Source organism: Achroia grisella, unplaced genomic scaffold (assembly GCF_030625045.1).
Source record: "Achroia grisella isolate CSIRO2021 unplaced genomic scaffold, CSIRO_AGI_Agris_v1 utg640, whole genome shotgun sequence".
Lineage (NCBI taxonomy): Eukaryota > Metazoa > Arthropoda > Insecta > Lepidoptera > Pyralidae > Achroia > Achroia grisella.
In genome coordinates this window covers 6,032,467-6,053,333 of record NW_026712977.1, presented here as the reverse complement: position 1 = coordinate 6,053,333, position 20,867 = coordinate 6,032,467, and the positions used below count along the sequence as shown (strand labels likewise).

The following is a 20,867-nucleotide window of genomic DNA, read 5'->3' as shown; positions in this document are numbered from 1 at the left end:
TCACTGAACGAATTCTTTGTGAATACTACGACATATTTTCAGTAAATAATATATACAATTTGTTCACAATTTTATTCGGTACATATTTTTAATTATAATACATGTAGGTACCAAAGTTGATACATAAGTAATATGAACACACAAAATGTTTATTAATAAAATGCATATTTCAATTGTCATACAGCAGCTCTTTAAAATGGAAGGTAATTATAAAATATGTCTTACAATGAAATAAGTAATTGAATTGGATTGAACGTCCTACCAAAAGTTTTAATGTACCACAAAACATATTTATGTAGAGAAGTGAAAACAATAATTTACTAAACAGCCATGTATATTTTGTAAATTATTCTTTTCCCTTCCCTACATAAATATGTTTTGTAGTAATGCAATCTAAGATTAAATAATATCATTAGGCATATAGATGTACTTAGAGATAACAAAATGCGTTAATGATAAGTCTTCTATGTAAGGTATGTTCAATTTAGAATTAAGATAAATGCCTAAAATGCGTCATACCGCGATATGATCAACGTAGATGAAAGATTGTAGCTATTAATATATATGTATATTGATAATTTATCAGTGGTTACAACATCATCAAGGTCATTGCCCTAGCCTTAATTGTTAACAAAATATTGAAAATAAATTAAACCCTTTTTAGGGTTCCATTACTCTGACATTTGTCTGAGTAATTTTGATCGTCATGATTAGAATGTTAGAATAATTTTATTCAGTAATTAAAAAACACAAATTAATTATGAATAATTTAAAATTCAGCACCCCAACAACTATGTAATCTCAATTTCCAACATTCAATCAAAATAAATTTGAATAAAAATGCGCATACAAAATAATGATTTGCGATTATCGACTTTTTCACAAAATTAATAATTAATCTTATCTATCTTAGAGACACACGTAAAGTACTAGTTTCATTAATATAGTATTAAAAATTTTATTTACAAATGATTTTTATATACCTACGTAGAAAATTATTTTATATAATTGATTTCTATTACACACAAGCCTACGGAATCCAGCAACAATGGTGCCTCTATATGATATTGTCTGATCTCTACAAGTTGTAGATTATACTTACACAATTTTATCCGAAGTAATTAATAACTTTCTGAAAAGTTATTTCTTTCATAAACTGAAGTTTTTATCTGTTAAAGGATTTATAAATATAGCTGTATAATTTGCAACAGTTATGTAAGTCAAATTTAATTATTTAAATATAAAAGTGTTTTATGCTTCTAATATTTACTCTTTGTTTAAGTCTACTAAAATTAAACACATACATCTGACTAACTCTACCCAATATTATAACAAGTAATAAGTATTTTTAATAGATGTATAATATAATCAACTGTTATTAATTTGTGAACCTATTAGAATAAAATACACAAGTAAATATAGAACCATGGAACCGTGTTGGAACATCATATTATTCATGAAATACTCATTCAAATCGGTTAAACCCATTTTGGGATTAGTGTACACAAACCTAAATACCAACAAATGTAAATTCTTTTTTGTACCACTATGACATAATTTGAATATTTATTATAAACACGCTTTACAATTTTGTTATATGTATGATTACAGCATGCTTATACAAAGAGGTTATCTTTTTCTATATATTTATTCTACAATGCCGGGATTAGTCAATTTACTCAAATTATAATACATGTTTCTTTTTATAACCGCAGTCAAATGAGTATAATGGACATTTAGGATAAAGAGCGTAATATAATATATGGTTTTATAAACCAATTATATGAAGTTAATGTTATTATATAATTCATATAGTGTCTATTTTAAATTCATATAATTGTATATACCTATGCTAGTATGAGAATGCAGATATTTTAAAGAAATGAATGTTAATTCGTCTGTAAATATTCAAAATGCGGATCTCTTATGTTACGGTAAAGTATCAATAACAATAACAACACTAATACACGGTATGTACATGTGTCCTAGCTCGTCTATTTTCATTATTTGTCTTATGAACAGTGCCACTCTTCCTTGGATAAAATGTTATTATAAAATATATCTAATCATATTAAATATAATACTAATTACTGTTAAATAACATTAAATATTTTTTAAATAATAATATAGTACCTAATAATAATACTTGAGTAGACTTTGCAAAAAAACATCTGCGTACCAGAGATACTTACGTAGATGGTAAATGACACTTCTCACCTATTACAGCCACCATACCACATGCTTTGTAACATATATTTCGGTTGAAGGATGTATTAAGACAGTGAAATTAAAGGATACATGAGTGGTATCACGGGCATTACATGATAACGTGATATCCGTGGTGCTATTTATATGTATAGGCGACGGTTGCCAATTACCATCATCATCCACCAGCCTGTTTTACATTCCGCTTATAACTGTTTATTTAATAGAAACTTAGTGCCTTAACAAATTGTAATAAAAGTTTTCTAATAAACATTCTTAAAAAGACGTAAAGAAGATTAATTATTTCTTCAACTTCATTGACGACAATAAATTATTATTCGGTCTTGTTTCTATCTAAATATTCTTATCACAACTGTCTAACAGAAAATATTAGCATAATAGATAGAACAGATATAAAATTTTACTATTGTTATTACCAGAATATTATATTCTTTATTGCACAGTTAATACATTGGTATTATTTAGAGACATTGTGAGCCAAGGAGAACTTATTTTATTATTATCTAAATAACATGCGTTTACTAAATTGGAACTTCATTAAAAACCAGACAAAAGTTTGATAAAATTATTACAGATGAATAGTAAAAACGAACAGAAAGATAATTAAAAGCTCGTTCAAAAATAATTATAAATTTATTGTTAAATAAATATTAATCATATTTACCATACTACATAGTTATGTAAAGTAGGTGTGTCTAATTAGTTTTGTTACTGATTCAAAACTATTATTTTAGTAAAATGTTATTATTTAAAGAAGTATCCCAATTTTACAAGTCCATAATTGCTATAAGTTAAACACAGTTTTCATGACAATTAACTTTGCGTGTTCTTTAAGCCAAGCATCAAATTATATGACTATAGATCTTTTACTTGTATTCAAGATTACTATATTCTATTCCTTTTCTTTTCTATCCTTTTTCTTTTATATTTACTTTCAATCCATATATAGAATCAAAAGTAAATATTAATAGAAAGTAAAACTTGACTTTCATAAGCAGTTAAAATATCCACCTTGATAAATGAGTTTAGTTGCATATATTTTTAAAAATGAAATTTTCTTAGTAAGACTATCTATATCCAACAAGTAAGATTATCCAAATTTCCTGTTCCATGTATTCACAACGATGGGGTGTAGAAATTGAATTTTTGCAGGTGCAACGAGAATGGCACTTGGTTCCACCACCCGGAAACTCACAGACCTTGGTCCAATTACACGACTTGTGTTGATTTCGAAGACCTGAGTGTGAGTATAAACAGATCAGTTTTTATATAGTATATAGGTATAATAGTCTTTAACATCACAGAAGAAATTATGTTACCGGACATACCGTATCTTTGTACAGTGTGTCCGGTAATATAGTTTTTGTTTCAATTACATGAGCAGTCCTATCACACCTTTTTACCATCAAAGATCTAGCACAGAAAGCTGTATTCTGATTTCTAGATTTAGATAAGTCAGTTGTATGATAACATAAAATCATAACGCTCAGGATAAACAGCGCATAGAGATACCACTGAAATCACAATTTATTTTGTGACGTACGTGGTTTACTTTATCATTAAATAAGAATAAAAGTATCACATACGATACGGTTTACCGCAAATACCAATATTAGTGGAGCGACTTAAGCAACAAGTCTCCTCACGTGATAATTTATCAGGACACGAAGGATCGGCCCGACCAATCGCCTACTAATTTATGACGCACGTAGAAATCAAAATACAAACTTTTATCAAGTAGATACTATATAATCTCGTCATGATTTTGAAGTAAACTGGAAAGCATCGATTCATAATAAAAAAAGTGATATCTATTTTGCCTAATCCTTTGTGTGTATGATACTTCTGTTTTCCCTCTGCGGAGCGTATGATTATGTAAATACACACACTAATACGAGGGAGTGTATGTGAAAATATATCACTGTACCGGATGACGTGACACCCGTTACACGACGACGCCGGATCTTGGCACAACATTAGCGTCACTTACACTCGCCCCGAACATTTTTCTACTAAGCTATCAATCACCCAATAATTCAAGAAAGCACAGGTTGTCACGTTGATTTTTATCACAGAAAACTAAAAGCTGTTCAGCTCGAAATCCTAGAATGTCGTTGCGTTCTAAATTTGCGCAGAAGGAGCCGCAATCTAAATTGTTATAATATAACATGCAGTGACTATATTAATTTAAAAATATTACTTAGGCATTAATTTTTCTATCGATGTGTGTAATATTTAATAATGTTGAACAGAAATTAATTTATTTTATTTAACATTTTAATTTCCGTACAAGAATTTAGAGAAATTGAAAACGACAAAATCAAGTGATTTCATTATGGTTGTTTAAATAATTTAAAATATCTACGTTACGGCTCTTGGAGTAACGGAAAATTTATCGGAGTGTCAAAAAAATAAATTCTCAACTTAACTGAGAAGGATTCGTTGATTTATTTCCTGGGTCAGAACTTAGAAGACTTATTAATTTGTGACAGCAAGCGTAGTCTGCTATTTCTAAAATCTATAAATGATATTATCTTTTATACTTTTCTTAATTATACACCATAATATAATTTAGATCATCGTGGCAAGACTAAACTCTACTATTAAGCGCAGCATACTGCGCGGTTCAAAACTCCGCTCTACTGGGGAAACAGTGTGGAGTTAATCATCATGTGCGATACTCCTTAAAATAAGGAAGATTATAATATAGCCCACAACAAACATATAATAACCAAAAAATTTTTTTAACTAATGAGAAATCGACTCTGGTTGATTACTCTACTTATTTTGTTACAGTTCCGAAACATCATTAACAATATCTACATTGGAGGCTATTCAATTTCGGTAGCTGCTCTATTGCTTTCTATTATCATCTTCGTGTATTTCAGGTAATGTATATATAAATTTTATTTTATTCTAACTGTTGCTCAAGTGATTCCATGACACACATGCTACGCTTTTTAAATGATGCATATGCATCAAGTACTAAAATCTTCAGAAGATTCAAACGATATTAATCGTTGTAAGGCCGCTAATATCAAATGACCTAAAATAAAATATTGTATTAGCCTGCGCGTACTGTATAGCGGATAGTACTTGAAGAGCATGAGGTCGGATTAATTACCCTATCCTGTATGGGGAAACAAACATAATAATATCCAGGGAGACCACGTGGTTGGATTCCAAACAATCCCCTTTCACAACCATCTTTTTTCTGTTTGAACTGTTATGTTGTATTACTATGTATTACTGATTAACAATTGATACCTATTAATCTAATCAACCAAATAAAAAGGACTTTACGTCGGTTACAACTTTGAATATTGACAAATCTTATAGCGTCAAGTGAATTATTACGCAAATCAATAATAATTATCTATTATTGATATAATCTTTATGCGGTATAAATGCGGTATATAATATACATAATATGATAAATATTGGTTACTGTTGTTGACTATGTTTTTAATGAAATAACATAATGTTTCTATACAATGAAAACGACCACAGGAGTAATTTGTCGCGCTACGTATTTTGTTTCCAGAGAGTACTAACTACTAACAGACTGTTATCACCTCGTTACCTTAAGATTTTGTATTAGATTTTCTTCACTTATTACATGTAAGTGAAATAAAATAAAAATTACATAATACAATATAGATGCTACTCCTCGTCCATATAATATTACTGTAGTAGATATAGCTGAAAGTACAACGGAAATTTAATAATAGACTTCCGTGAGCAAGCATTTTCTCCTCTAATAATCAGCACCTTAGAAATGTATATTGGTTTTATTGGGGATAATAATAACATTTACGTAACTTAAGTATACCACTAACAAGGATGCCGAAATATACACTAACTATATTTACATATATATACTATAATACAAAAGATATTTTAAACTAGCGATCTGCTCGGTTACTTCGAGTATCTAAGAAGTATATATATATATATATATATATATATGTAATCTGTTAATTGTAAAACTTTTATATTGAAGCAAATTTTTATATTATCCATATAATTTGAAAACTGATGCGCTTACTTACATAGTACAAATGATATTTAATATTAGGTAGTATAACTACAGGGGAGTAAGTTTTCTTATCATTTTGGGAGCGTGACGATGGCGCGTGAACGTGAACAGAATCAAGCTCATGACCATTCTATCACCCTCCATTGATGTTGTATTAGCAAGCGCGTAACCGCATTTCTATCAGCCGTTAAAAGTTTCATCCATAAATTGTAGGTGTGCCTAAAAAATAAATTAAGCTTCTAGCTTTAAAAATGACGATACTTTCATACAATCTTTCATCCTTTTTCGCAATAAAAAGCTTATGTTCTTTCTCAGGGTCTAGATTATCTGTGTACCAAATTTCATTTCAATCGGTTCGGTAATTTTGCCGTAAAAGCTAGGTAGACAGATAGTGTTACTTTCGCATTTATAATAAAAGTGAGGATAATTAAATATATGTATGTAATGTACCTACATATTTTTTAGATCACTTCAATGTACGCGAATACGTATTCACATACACCTCTTCATTTCCTTCGCTTTGAACAATATTCTGTGGATTGTGTGGTACAAGGCAGTAGTCAACAGAGTTAGTGTTGTTCAAAATAATGAGGTAATGCCAATGTTTCGTTATTATAAACATAGACATAATAAGTTTGTTCACTGTAGGATACATACTAATACGTACTAAGTACTTTATATGTCTCAGTAGTATAACACATTCTCCGAGTTTTTCGTGTATTTCGGCATTATATAAGCTTCTGTATATATTATTATATTAAACTCTTTTTATGAATAAGTAAATAACACTTATTCAACCTTTATGAACAGTAAGAGCAAACGATTATTATGTAATCACTTAATTTTATTGCATTATTTACTAAAGTAAGTGAGTAAGTGCTTTGTAATTTGTAGATAACTCTATCTTAGTAATAATAAAGTATAATTAGTCATTTATTTCACCACTTACATCACAAATACTGTCTTACTTTCGATGGTTGCGGGTTCGATTCCTCGCAAGGCACAAATATTTGTATTCATTAGTACGATTGTTTGTATCGATCGGAGTATTTTCTACGTATAATATGAATGTATTTACGAAAAAATATTTATGAATTTATATCAGTTGTTACTACTAACAGTCAGTTGGGTACTAACCCATAAGACCAGATCTAGCTAGCTTAACTTGGATCTACATGGCGCTGTGTGAGTTGTCCTGAGATTATTATAACTATGTTTCCATTTTATATGTAATTGACATAAAGCTGACCTAATCTCCTGATTGCCTAATATGAAGATATATTGGGATACAATCTACATACAATTTTATTAGGATTCCTTTAGCGTGTTAATTTTGAAAATATAACAAACATCAGACAGACACTTTCACATTTATAATATTAGTATAGTAGTTTTTATGAAAATCCTATAACTTCAATACTATTAAACATCCCTGAATAAATGTACTTGATAACGATTAAAGGTTATACCTACAGTGAAATATACTAAACAACTCAGTAGATAAAAATAATCCTTTCAACATGTTCACATAATTTTCAAATCAAACCCTTTGTTTTTATAACATTGGCGACCAGTCAAATATTGAAAACAAATGGTAGGTATTATACAAAAAGCATTGGTGCTTTCTGCTTGTTTTATTTAATGAGTATCGAGTTATAATGAGTATGTAATCGAAGAAACTGTATATAGTAATATACAGTTTCTTCGACTATATTCTACAGTCAATATAACGAAAAAAAAAGAGTAGACAGAATAGCAGATAACAAAGCAATGACATTTGTATAAAATATTCTTGACATTCAATAATAAAAAAAACATAAGAAATATGCAATAACGTCTTGCACAGAGTACTTTTGTATATGTGAACATATGAAAATCATTTCTATGTTTTGCAGATATGGTGCCAAATACTTCACATCATAACTAACTACTTCATGGTTACTAGCTACATATGGATGTTTTGTGAAGGCCTACATCTGCATATAGCTCTTGTAGTAGTGAGTTATTTGTTTAATATTTTCTCAATACCAAATTCCAGCAGTTACTTTAGTCATTATCTTGAAACTACCTCACAATACTATAAACTTTATTTATATTTAAAGTAATATAATACCTATATATAAAAATAAATGTAAATTAATACCTATAATAAATACTAGTTGTTCTTTATTTTGTGCAGCAATATGAGAGAGATAACGTGACCACATCGGTGTAGGACACAGTTTATAACTCCTATAAGATCAATGTATAAATTTAAACTTCAAATTAGATACCACTTCCCTAGTATTTAATTAAGAATTGGTGCCAACTAAATAATTTCTAAATATAAGCATTTTTCTACAATGTATATTCTACATCTAGTAGTATAGATAAAATTAACTTTTGATAATGTTTATGAAACTGTCATTCCATACTTAATTGAATATATAACAGTGATTTATTACACTTTGTTATATTCTGATCTTAACTTTACATAGTTGTACCGACTCAATATACACACATACACATCCTTGAACACTGAACCTGTCTGTACTACTGCATTTGATTCTCATTGCGTCTCACTGGACATCTGATATGGTTAGTGTGTAGTAGGTGTGACACATGCGTTTGATGCAATATAGTAAGGTTGTTTGATATTGACAACCTGTACCATAATTATCAGGTTGTACAATAATTTTACCTACTCGTATGTACGTTGTACAATATCGTACCTATTTTTAAAATACCTTATACCTATATAAAAAACCCTTGTTTTAGAAGAAATAATCGTTCTTTCCTCTAACGCAAAATATCAACAATGAACAACAACCAAACAAAAAATCAATACCATTTCTAAAGTAAATTTTAATATATTTTTAAAAACATTATTTGTTATTTCATAATATTTATTTCAAAAGGCGTTTATAGCAAAAAATGAAAGCATTGGAACACTAATTATTTAAATATTGTGTACAGTATGATGTTAGGTCACCTGTAGAGAACGATAAGGTGACCGTCAGGTTAGGTTAGTTAGCCCTTCTTGACAACTTTACTCACTACAATTGTTTTGAAGGAGGACCACGACATTCTAAATTGTTTAAATGCATAATTATTTAATTTAACTTCCTAAAGCCAAACTTTTAAAATTTTGACCAATCAAAATCAGGTATTTGTTTAAATGTAGTTTACATTTAAACAAGTACACATTCAGTATACAGATCTTACTGCATACTCATTCTGTTATACTTCACTGGTACACCGTCAAAGTATAACGTTAGCGCGGACATTACATATTCATCAAATGAGTAATACAGAATAAGTACCTATACATATATACGCTGCTATTAGAAAATAACGTTTTAATAAAGAAACAAATTGAAAATCATGTCACATTTCTAAATAAAATGTTATAAGTGCTTGCGATGATATATAAACCTTTCATAAAAAATAAACATTTATAAAAATATTCTAGGTTTTCGTGAAAGATGACGTAGCCATGCGGTGGTTCGTAGCAATGGGCTGGGGACTGCCTCTAATCATCATCATGATTTATTCATTCATTAGATATCATACCTATGAAGACACAGAAAGGTTGGTATATTATTTTGCTAACACCATTTAATGTAAATAACTGAGTACTATGTCACATTATGTAAATGTGAAGATTTACGAAGCGTAATAATTTTGCACGTGCGATTTATCGTTTTTGCAAACTTAGTTGGATATTATCTCCTTAATGGTATTTACTAACTTTACTACCATGTAATGTACTAACAGCATTGTATATCTGTGCTCATGCGATTGGCGATAGACTATTGTAATACTATATAATAATATATAAATTGAAAATTTCATACGTTTTCATAATTGATGAAATAATATAGTATAATTCCTAATTCCATCATAACATATACATTGGATTTTAAAAAATCTGTAACTTTTCTGTTTATGTATAATTATATAAGCAAATTTTAAAATTATTGTAAGTATTCATTGAAAGGTCTAAATAAGGTGTTATTAAGGTTTTTATGCCTAAGGTCTCAAAATAAATTGCACGTGTAGGTAATGCGTGATATATATAAATGAGACCAATTTTGGAATAATATGTACATATTTGAGCCAAAAAAACTAAATTAAATTAAAAACATACTTATTTATAATAATATGTTAATATTTACCAATCATCCCCGTATTACTTAACAATAGGTCAGTAATCATCGAAAGAAAGAATAAATTCTCACATTTCTAGTAAGGCTTTCTCTCTTTGATTGTTCTTTCTTATAACCTCAAGCATCAGATGACATCAGTTTCTCCACAAATTTATCTACACCAGCCATTGCTGGTGTAGATAAATTTGTGTTTTTGTGACATAATGACATCATTATGTCATTGAACTTCTTTATATACATAAATGTTTTCCACCATTCGTTGAAAATATATTAAATACTGTGCCCGCGGTTTCACCCGCGTTAAATTTATAGCCTATATTGCTGTAAATTTCATCAAAATCCGTTCAGTAGTTTTTGCATGTACAAGTAACAAACATCCATCCATTCTCAAACTTTCGGGTTGATAATATTAATAAATTAAACCGGATGTTCTCTGATACAAAAAGTTCAAGCTAAAAATTTATTTTTAGCCTTCAAATATTATGACGTACAATATATGAAACTTACCTACTTCATTGAATACACTAGCCCATACTCCAAGTCGATAACACTACGATTATACATAGTTTATTTATTATTTCATCCAAAAACAATAACAAATAACAGATATTATTTTGTGCTACAGATATTATCAGATTACTACGGAAAAACATATATAAACATATATAGGTACATACTGAATCACTAATCTCGTTTTCAAATCATGTTTGACTACATTAATTATATGAAAACAGGATTATATTATTAAATAGTTATATAATTACTATAAAAATCTATAAAACCTATCGGTATTCATTAGCATTTTAAAAACTATTCGCTAAACATATTCTTAAATATTCTCCTAGTTTATTGGTAATTGACGACTAATAGATCATTTATATTTAATAATAATATACAATAATAAAATGCTGTTTTATTAACTGGACAATAAGTCACGCTTAATACTTAAAGTGCTAAAAAATATATTTAATAAAGTAAACAATATTTGAAATCTATTTTCTCTTCTGATCATCTTTGAAGAATATTCCACCCTCAGGATACACCGCGATGCGATTCTACAAGTACATAGTACCTACACCACACTTGGTGATCGATGGATCGTATATAAAATGCTTTCCTTCGATTATAATAAAAGTACTTACTCCTTTAACTGCTTTTATCCTTTATCCTCATTTCAATTTTTAAATATAATCGCTCTAGAAGATGCCTTATTTAGAAACTAATTCTGTATTAGTAGATTATCCGTAGTTGAAACTATTATGCTCTGATAGAATTTATTACTAAGTTCTACTACATTTTCAAGTATCAAAAGGATACTCCCTATATACAGCACCATTATATATATACCATTAAGTACTTTGAATTAACTTCATTTTAATTAGAGTTTATGTTATCCTTATATATCTCGAAAGGGTAGCAATTTAGTAGGAGCCGCTTTAGCTGTTGTTTCTGTTAATCGCATTTATTTATAAGTAGTTGTATCTACAAATACGTTAGTGTGTTTTGCATTTCACTTTGTAGACGTCAAGTATTGATGATAATCAAATGACAGGAAATAAACTACACATTGATATAGGTGGCTTATTGGATATATTAGAAAAAAATCTTACTGAAACTGTATTAGTATGATTTTTTTTCACATATCCTTACCAATATAATAACATATTCATTTTAATTCCTTAATCTTGACACGTATACAGGCAAACAAACAGTTTTTATATCATTACTGTATTATTATATGTAAAGATGTAATTAAATAGCTCGTAAAACCGAGTGAGTGTCCCTTTTATCGGACTGTGGCAAGCACAAAACGAAATATTTATTTTTATGTCCACAGGGAAATTAAAGCTGAATATTGAAATGTCTATGTAGTAGGTAATAGACATAATCCTACTAATGGCGCCAATTTAGTAGCGTTTATTATTTTTGAATTATTATCCTCCGATACAAATATATAACACAGTGCCTAATTTGTCGGAATTTCAATAGATTTATATTTTATACCTATTTGATATAACTAATAAATTCACTAAAGTTGCTTCGTATCACGTCACAAGAAACCTTATAACAAACATAATCACACAGAAGTTCTAGAAGAGTAAAACTATAAGTGGCAACATATGTACTATCGTTGTGGAAATAATAAATTAATCATACGAGACTATACACTTGAATAACGTCATGTTTAAACCTTCCATATTCAATGGATTTTCACAAACATTAGTTACCCGCCAACCCTTGACCCCACACGTGTATTAAATAATGAGATCATTAATATTCTGCTTTAAAGATGCTGGATGGACCAAAGTGACGCATTCTGGATTATCATAGTACCAGTACTGATGTCTCTCGTAGCTTCATTTGGTAAGTGTCAGTACTATTCAAGTAAATAAACTAGATAGTTAATTTAAGTACTAAATAATTAAGAGGACTCGCGAAAAGAGAAGTCAAGATATATCTTGTTATTTTTTTATTATAAAGATATCAATAAAATTTATTATTATTATAATGTGTTATTATTTTATTTAATAAAAACATATATATATTACTAAATTTTAAAATCTTTATAACAAAAATCGCAACATTTGCAATAATGTAAAATTACCTTATCTCAAATATTGGTTCGTTGACTCTTCGTTGGCTATACTCGTAGTCCTACGGTAGTATTAGTTATTCTGTGGTCAAACGCTATTAAATAATTCAGGCCGCTTGAAGGTCGCAAACCTCTTTACCAAAAATTGTCGATACTTTGTAAGTAGGAGGCTAAATACAACGTCGTCATTTAATGTAATGAATGGAAATGGATTTCTTCTTACCAAAGACATTCAAAATTACTTTTGACGATCATTACCAGCGCGTATTTTACCAATTTACTTACTACTGTTACCTATATGTCACCAGTATTATCTAAAGGTTCTGCTATAGCAACATACGCATTATATATTTGACCCATCATGTAAAAGGCTAAATTATAGAGACGTAGACGAACCTAGAATGAGGCTGACATCCAAGGGACAACAAAGGAGAAGCAAGGGTCACGTGCGCCGCCCGTCGTCTGTAACGTAACACTACGTAACCCACGCCATTACTGTTTCATACCTCATTGAACCCTAATTTACATTATAAAACTAAAGCCATGAAAATAGTTTCTCTTGACATTAATTTCATATACAGTTACACTTGTAAACCTATAATATACGTATTTGTATTACTCAAGTAAAATACGAGTAGTTTTGTGAAATCACTAAGAAGCTTAAATTCTTCATTCTGCAAATACGATATTAAGCTGTTGTCTATCTATATATTTGGCCTTCTATGATATAGTTATTATAGAGATATATCTAATTTTCTTCGAATTTTGTATTAATTATATCTAAAGATTGATAATTTGTTTACATTCATCTATTTCAGATGATAGAACATAATTTGAATAGTGAAGTAGTCAAATTCAGTATGGCAGTTAATATTCATAAGCTTATATTATAGATAATAAATGATTAAAAACAAGAATTTTCAATTAGAATGATTACCATTATTTATATTCATATATTTATACTCATTCCTTGCAATTTATTTAGGAAATCAACTTTAATGTGGTACTCCTTCTCCTCTTAAACCATCTTGGGAAATTCCAAAGAATTTGCTGCTTAAACGGCGAACCAGAGTGATCCTTTGATCCTCATCATTTTGTTCTTCAGTATTTCTTTGTCTTGCTATTTCTTGGATAAAAACATCCAACGTTCGCGTTACCACATTTCTCGTAATGATTTTACCAAATGTTTATTTTATTTACAGTATTTTTAGTTAATGTGGTTCGTGTACTGCTTACTAAACTACACCCGGCTCCCAATCAGCACGCATCACTAGCTGCAAGGAAAGCAACTCGAGCAGCTCTTATACTTGTATGATATTTACATTCTATTTAATATTATATATGAGTACAATTTTTGATAATAAAAAAGATCATGTTAATGTCAACTTTCTATATTATCATAATCTAAATTTTCATTGTAAGAATTTAAATTCAAATATTAAATGACAAATTATTAATGACTTGCAATCCTAATGACGAGAATTGTATTAGTGTCAATTTTCTTACAGACCAAAGAGCATAAATCGTAGGTATATCAAGAACCCCTATTATACAATGGTTTTGTAATATCCACTTTTATAACTCGTATAAAGGGGCCTAAAAATATATATATGTGCATATGATTCAAATACAGAACAAAGCAGTCCCGTACAATATACTCGTATATAACTGTAAACAGTATCTTAAACATAGCTAATATACTTATTTTGCTCGGCATATATACCTATATATTTGAAATAATAATTTTATTTGTAATTAATCTTTAAATATTTTCTTACATAGATACCACTGTTTGGGTTGCATTTCGTACTCATTCCATTACGGCCACCGTCTGGTACTCAAGGTGAAATTATCTACCAGGTTATCTCTGCCCTTCTAACTAGTCTGCAGGTGAGTTAAATGCATGGATCTTCTTTATATTTATATATCTGTATATCATACATATTGTATAATAAAACTACCACTGAGTTAGATATGGCATGTTCACAATAATCCCAAAAAGTACTAACGGATTTTAATGCGGTTGTTATTTGTACGGTATAGTCTAATTTCTAAAGAATAAGCTACGTATATAATTCTTGAAAGGTTTTAGTAAAATAGTTGAAATATCACGATGATCGATACTGTACAAAAATAATCAAGTCGGGTGGGAAAAAAATTCATTCCTGCCATTGTAACCGTTATAACTTAACAAAAATTATACCTTTAGACTGCTGTCCGTCTACTTATTGTCTACATTTTGAAAGATATATGGTATCACGAGAACAGACTTATGTATGTATATAAGGCTATCTTTTGTCATAAAAATTATTCTGAGACAGGTTATAATAACGTGCATATTCTATATACTCTTCACTATATTTTGAATAGAATTGTTTGTATTTAGGTGAAATATGTACTTTTGTATATATTTTTTTAATATATTTAATCTCTGCCATTAATAATATGTGAATAAGTCGAGCTCTTTACCATTTTTTTATAATGGAATATCGTAGTATGTCTACGCAATATTATACATACATACCTACTTACAGCTTAAACATCACAAATATACAAGCATTAGCTGTTTACAAAAGGTTGGACCCTCATGAAGCTTTGATTCCCGTGGGTATTACAAGAAATCCCACGTAGTGATCGTAATAAAATGAATGTATATTATATCTCAAGTTTTCATCTTTATCTGGTTAATAGTAATATTAAAATCTTAATAGTAAATGATAAATTCAACCTTTACACTAAATTGAAGTAAAAAAACTAAATTGTTCTACTACTAACAAGACCTATAATATTTATATGCTTCCAACGTATATATTTGTGCGTACTACTTATTGCTGTTAGCAATATTGTCATATATGAATAGTTGTTAAGAGATCAACTTTACTATTTACAATAACAGTTAACGCAATGATGAATAAAATAGATCGATCATAAATCATAATCAATATCATTTAGATTGAAAATAAGATAGAAATAGAGATAAAAGTAATTAAATATTTAACATTAAGTATTAATTTCAATAATGTACGTCAATGAACAATTGATAAATAAATCAACCTTGTAAATCAAATCATAAAATAACGTAACTAGTCGAATGCATGTTCAAAGATTTGGAAGCCAATAACTTAGATCCAATACTATGTATGTTGGATTTAGTGCAAATGCGTAGATGAAATAATTTACAATTAATAATTTATCTAACTACCGTTACATCTTTTTCATATTTTATCACACCAAAGCTGATGTCCCAGAGAGGATCGCTATTAGTCTATACCGAATTGCCAATAGATTTTTTTGTCTGTGGCGGTCATTAGCTCAAGTTATAAGTCCAATCTATTATGAAGTCATAAACCTACAATTTACCTGTCCCTATTGTTGTAACCTTGTGTTGTAGCTGTTTTCCACTTTATTTTTTAAACAAGCATATTTCTGTGTTAGGGAAAGAATATAGTATCGCGTTAAATTTCATTAAGATTCGTTCAGTCGTGATTTGTTGTATAAAGGTACAGGTAGAGTACCTCTTCGACTTTATAGTACTGGTATCGATATTAACCATTTATATATTATTATCATGTCAAGTCTATTTTTATGTCACAGTATCATATATCTATACTTTAGAAATTTTTTATTTGAATTATTTGAAAATCCCACTTAATGGAACGTTATGAGGTCGCGAAGGTAAAGTGTCCCTAAATAGCTAATATTATTTAAAATGGTCCCTACTTACGCCGTAATGGATCTTTTGTGTTTGTATATGACGTTTAGTACAACAAACGGAATCCTCATAATGTAATTTTATAATCTATCTCTATGTTTAAGTCCTTCCTCCATGGTATAAGGAAATCTTACAGAGCCATTTTAGGAAAAAATATATTTAAATATACATTTTGTTTTCCTACTATCTCTAGTCTATTCTTTATTCTGAACAATATTATTTTGTAGCAACCCTAAATCATTAATTAAATTATAATAATAATATTCTCAGGACAATTCACACAACGCCATCTAGATCTAAGTTAAGCTAGCTAAAGCTTGTGTTATAAGTATAATAGATACAAATACATAGATATTTTTTTCTTAATACATACATATTATACATAGAAAACATCCAGACCGACACAAACAATCATACTCATGAATACAAAATGTTTGTGCCATGCGAGGAACCGAACCCGCGACCATTGGAAGTAAGGCAGTGTATTAAACCACTAGACTACCGAGGCTGTCAAAATTAATAGAAAGTAATACTAACCTTCACATCTAAAATAAATAGTTAATATGCGCCTAGTTACTTGCTTCTCCTAACAAATAAAAAATAAAGTAAACTCGAAACAAAATGCTGTTACTTTCTTTATTAAAAACCTCCTTAAAAAAAAGGACAAGCGATGAAATATATTTCTAACCGATGTTCTTTAGTATTGAGTCTTGCCCTAAAATAACAATCAATATGATGTTAGGCATATTATTAGGTAAACAAGTAAAGATATATCTACGATATATTTTTGTAATTAACTTTTGTATGTGCAGGGTCTCTGCGTTGCCATTCTCTTCTGCTTTACGAACCATGACGTAATGACCGCTACAAAAGCAGTACTCACTAGGATCCTCAGGAGCAACGATGTGATAGTCATGACAGGTAAGAATCAATATCTATAAAGGCTGATTGCATTGTCAAATACATTCTGTCTCAAAATTATAATTTCGAATGACCAGCGCAGAACACTGCTGGCGGATCTTACAAAAACTTAAACTTGTCTTTAAAAAAAACTGTCTATGTGCGATTATCCTAAAATTTCTAATTTTTAGGATATTCTAAATCTCTCTCAATCTCATTAAAATAATCATATAAAATAATCTTTTCCCATATTGTAAAATGTAAAAATTAAAAATAAACAATTGCAATGTATGTTACATTGAAATTGTTTATTTTTAATATCTGAATACTGTTCATATTTGTTATTGTAATTAAAATATATACCTATAACTTAAATTTTTTTGTGTAAATGCATAGCCAATTTAAGAAAAAATATATGATTATAGATAGGTACTATATATTAATTTATATGGATAATGCCATCTAGCGAACGCTAAACGAAGCGCGGTCGCCCTACTAACTTTTAAATAAACAATTCCGATAGTTAACATTTTCAATAGAGAATAATAGTAATAAATCCATATTAATAATTATGAATTAAATATAGGAAAAACAGATTTATTTAAAACAATTATTAAAATCTAAGTTACTTAAATTTATTTTATTCTAAAATAATTTCTTGTTTTGTTGTTTATCTATTTATGTAGGTTATTACCCTTTAATTAGTAGATGTATAACTGAACTAAAATATTTAAAATCGAGATAGGTTGCCTAGCATTCAGTAATATACTGAATAATATTATGCAATAAGTATCTGAGTTTTTCTTTTTTATTTCTCATAATTCTAGCAAATACCTATGACTAATACACTACTTTTTATTAATTTTATACGCAGTAATGAAAATAAGTATAAGATTTTAGCCATAAAATATAAAATATTTCTACAGTCCAGTTAGTTTAAATAAAACTTTGAACAAAGGTCAGTTGCAAATTGTTCCTCAATATTTATATGTGTACTTGTTGCAGGGATAACAGGTGGAGAAAGCATGGTAAATACAAGAGAAAATATAGTATAAAATATGTAACTCTGGTTAAAAATATCCTTATCCACCTATTCATATTTAATCATATTATAATAAATGTAACCACTCTGTCTATATATGGAAAATACATGAAAAAAACTATAATTAGTAGACTTCATCGACGTATAATAATATCAAAACCAAAGTTTGATAGTATATTGGAGTAGTTTGTCAGTTGTCATAGAAGTATTGTATAATTTTAATTTGTTTATTTAACTTTGCAAGTTAACAAACGCGCAGATAAACTAAAATTTTGGACGCGGTTTCCACCAATGCTTTATAGTAAGCTTCACATAAAATGTTGCGATTGTTTCATTCCATTTGGTTTACGTTCAAAAATGTTATGAACTATTGTTACTACGTAATAGTACAGTTACTACGTTTCAAGCTCAGCTAGGTTTATATAAAACTATGTCCTGTGAATACTTTAGAATTTCCAATGTTGTTGTTAATATAATAAACATGCAGCAATTAGCAGATAGGTAGGTAGTTATTAAATTATATATAAACTGACTAGGTATGCCTAATACAAGTGTATAGTAAATTACATGTTTTAATTTAAATCTTTGACTATATGAAACATATGTATTCAAAATTATTGAACATTAAATTTACTCAATAGACTTGGATAGTCAAGGAAAATGTTTCAGGAGTCCATTCATTATTACAAAATCTATTACAAGTCCAGACAGAAAATTCCATAAAAATACAAACATGATTTTCATATTTCCGCGAATTTTCCTTCAGAAATTGTAATAGCCACGAATAACACTGTCATTAACATTCCATGTAGCCATTTTTACGTTTTTCACTACAAGCGCATTATATTACAAGTATATTATATATTGTATAGCTGTAAATGACAGATATTAATTAACTAATAAGTATTTATAACAATCTCTATACTACTATTATCTCATTTACAATAACAAATCTAGTCAGACATTTATTTAGAATTAAGAATAACTGAGACTTTTAAAAGCAGAAATGTTTCATCTCAACATAAATTTTGTTGATCTTACATATTTCCGAGTACAATAAAAGGTATTCGGTACCGACAATGTATTTTTGGAGAGAAAAACATTCTTTTGTAGCATTTTTAACGAACTTCTAATGTGGCGAATGCTTTGATGTCCATAAAGGCTATGCTAGCTTCCAACCCGACAATTTATGAGGTCATTAAAAGGGACAAACTGAATTGCAAATGAACACACTTCACATAAGGCGATTTAAGTTAGTTAATTTAAGTGTTAATACAGCTTGTATGCCACACGTATAAAAAGAAATTTACCTATTGTTAGAAATATTTATGCAACTCTCAATGATTCGTCTAGTCAGAACTCAAATATGTTATTTTGTTTAATTATATATAGTATGAACAATAAACACCCAGACTAATATAAACAGACAGCCTAGCTTATTTACATGTTGTCTTTCTGTTGACGGGTGTGATAGGAGAGTGAAATTATTAAGTACGGAAGCTGGACACTTATGTCTGTATGGTGCTCTTTTCATGTTTTTATACGTCGCTTGCCGCTTACCATCTGGCGGGCCGGCAGCTTGTTTGCCATTTTACTAATAAAAAAACATGATGCTCATGAACACTAGAGTGTGTATTATGCAGGGATCTAACTCGATAATATCTTAAGATAAGGCAGTATGTTTAATCGATAGTCCTGTAAGGTCGTATACACGTAATTGTATACAAATATGTTATATTACATATGTACTATTCTTAGCCTAGATAAAATATGTTATAAAAACACTATTAAATAAATTATTATCACGTACCAAAGCATATGTGTTTTATTTCAATACCAATGTGCACTATTAATGTTATTGTATTATATTGTATATCTTTACTTCCAATAATATGACTAAGAACTGTCACGTAACGTAAGTCTCTTTATCTCAGTGAATAAAATATTTATTAGATGGTACTGGCAAAGAATTGAGAACGATTGCTTAAAAATTATTATTACTAATAACATAAACAATATAAACAACGAGTATCGCCACAATTTTTTTTATAAAATTTTGGGCATTCCTTAGTACTGTCCATGTGAGGTAAGTATTATTATTATTTCTGTATTATTCTGTATTATTTTTGTATAATAATTTAAGTAGTCTAATTCCCGTATCTTACCAGTCTTATTCACTACCATCTTCCGAGTCTATGATAATTACG

General features: G+C 28.9%; 1 protein-coding gene across 2 annotated transcripts in view; it reads left to right on the top strand.

The window, feature by feature from the left end:
- The window catches only part of LOC131849217 (calcitonin receptor-like), a 37,546-nt gene extending 18,077 nt beyond the window's left edge, over positions 1-19,469 (top strand). For both annotated transcript variants that reach the window (XM_059199235.1, XM_059199236.1), the window contains exons 4-13: positions 3,379-3,469; positions 5,023-5,114; positions 6,731-6,857; positions 8,161-8,262; positions 9,717-9,835; positions 12,704-12,777; positions 14,209-14,315; positions 14,789-14,896; positions 17,531-17,639; positions 18,624-19,469. In XM_059199235.1, the coding sequence (XP_059055218.1) occupies positions 3,379-3,469; positions 5,023-5,114; positions 6,731-6,857; positions 8,161-8,262; positions 9,717-9,835; positions 12,704-12,777; positions 14,209-14,315; positions 14,789-14,896; positions 17,531-17,639; positions 18,624-18,673 (979 nt within the window). In that variant the 3' untranslated portion in view covers positions 18,674-19,469. The remainder of the gene's footprint in view (positions 1-3,378; positions 3,470-5,022; positions 5,115-6,730; positions 6,858-8,160; positions 8,263-9,716; positions 9,836-12,703; positions 12,778-14,208; positions 14,316-14,788; positions 14,897-17,530; positions 17,640-18,623) is intronic.
- The last annotated feature ends 1,398 nt before the right edge of the window (positions 19,470-20,867 follow it).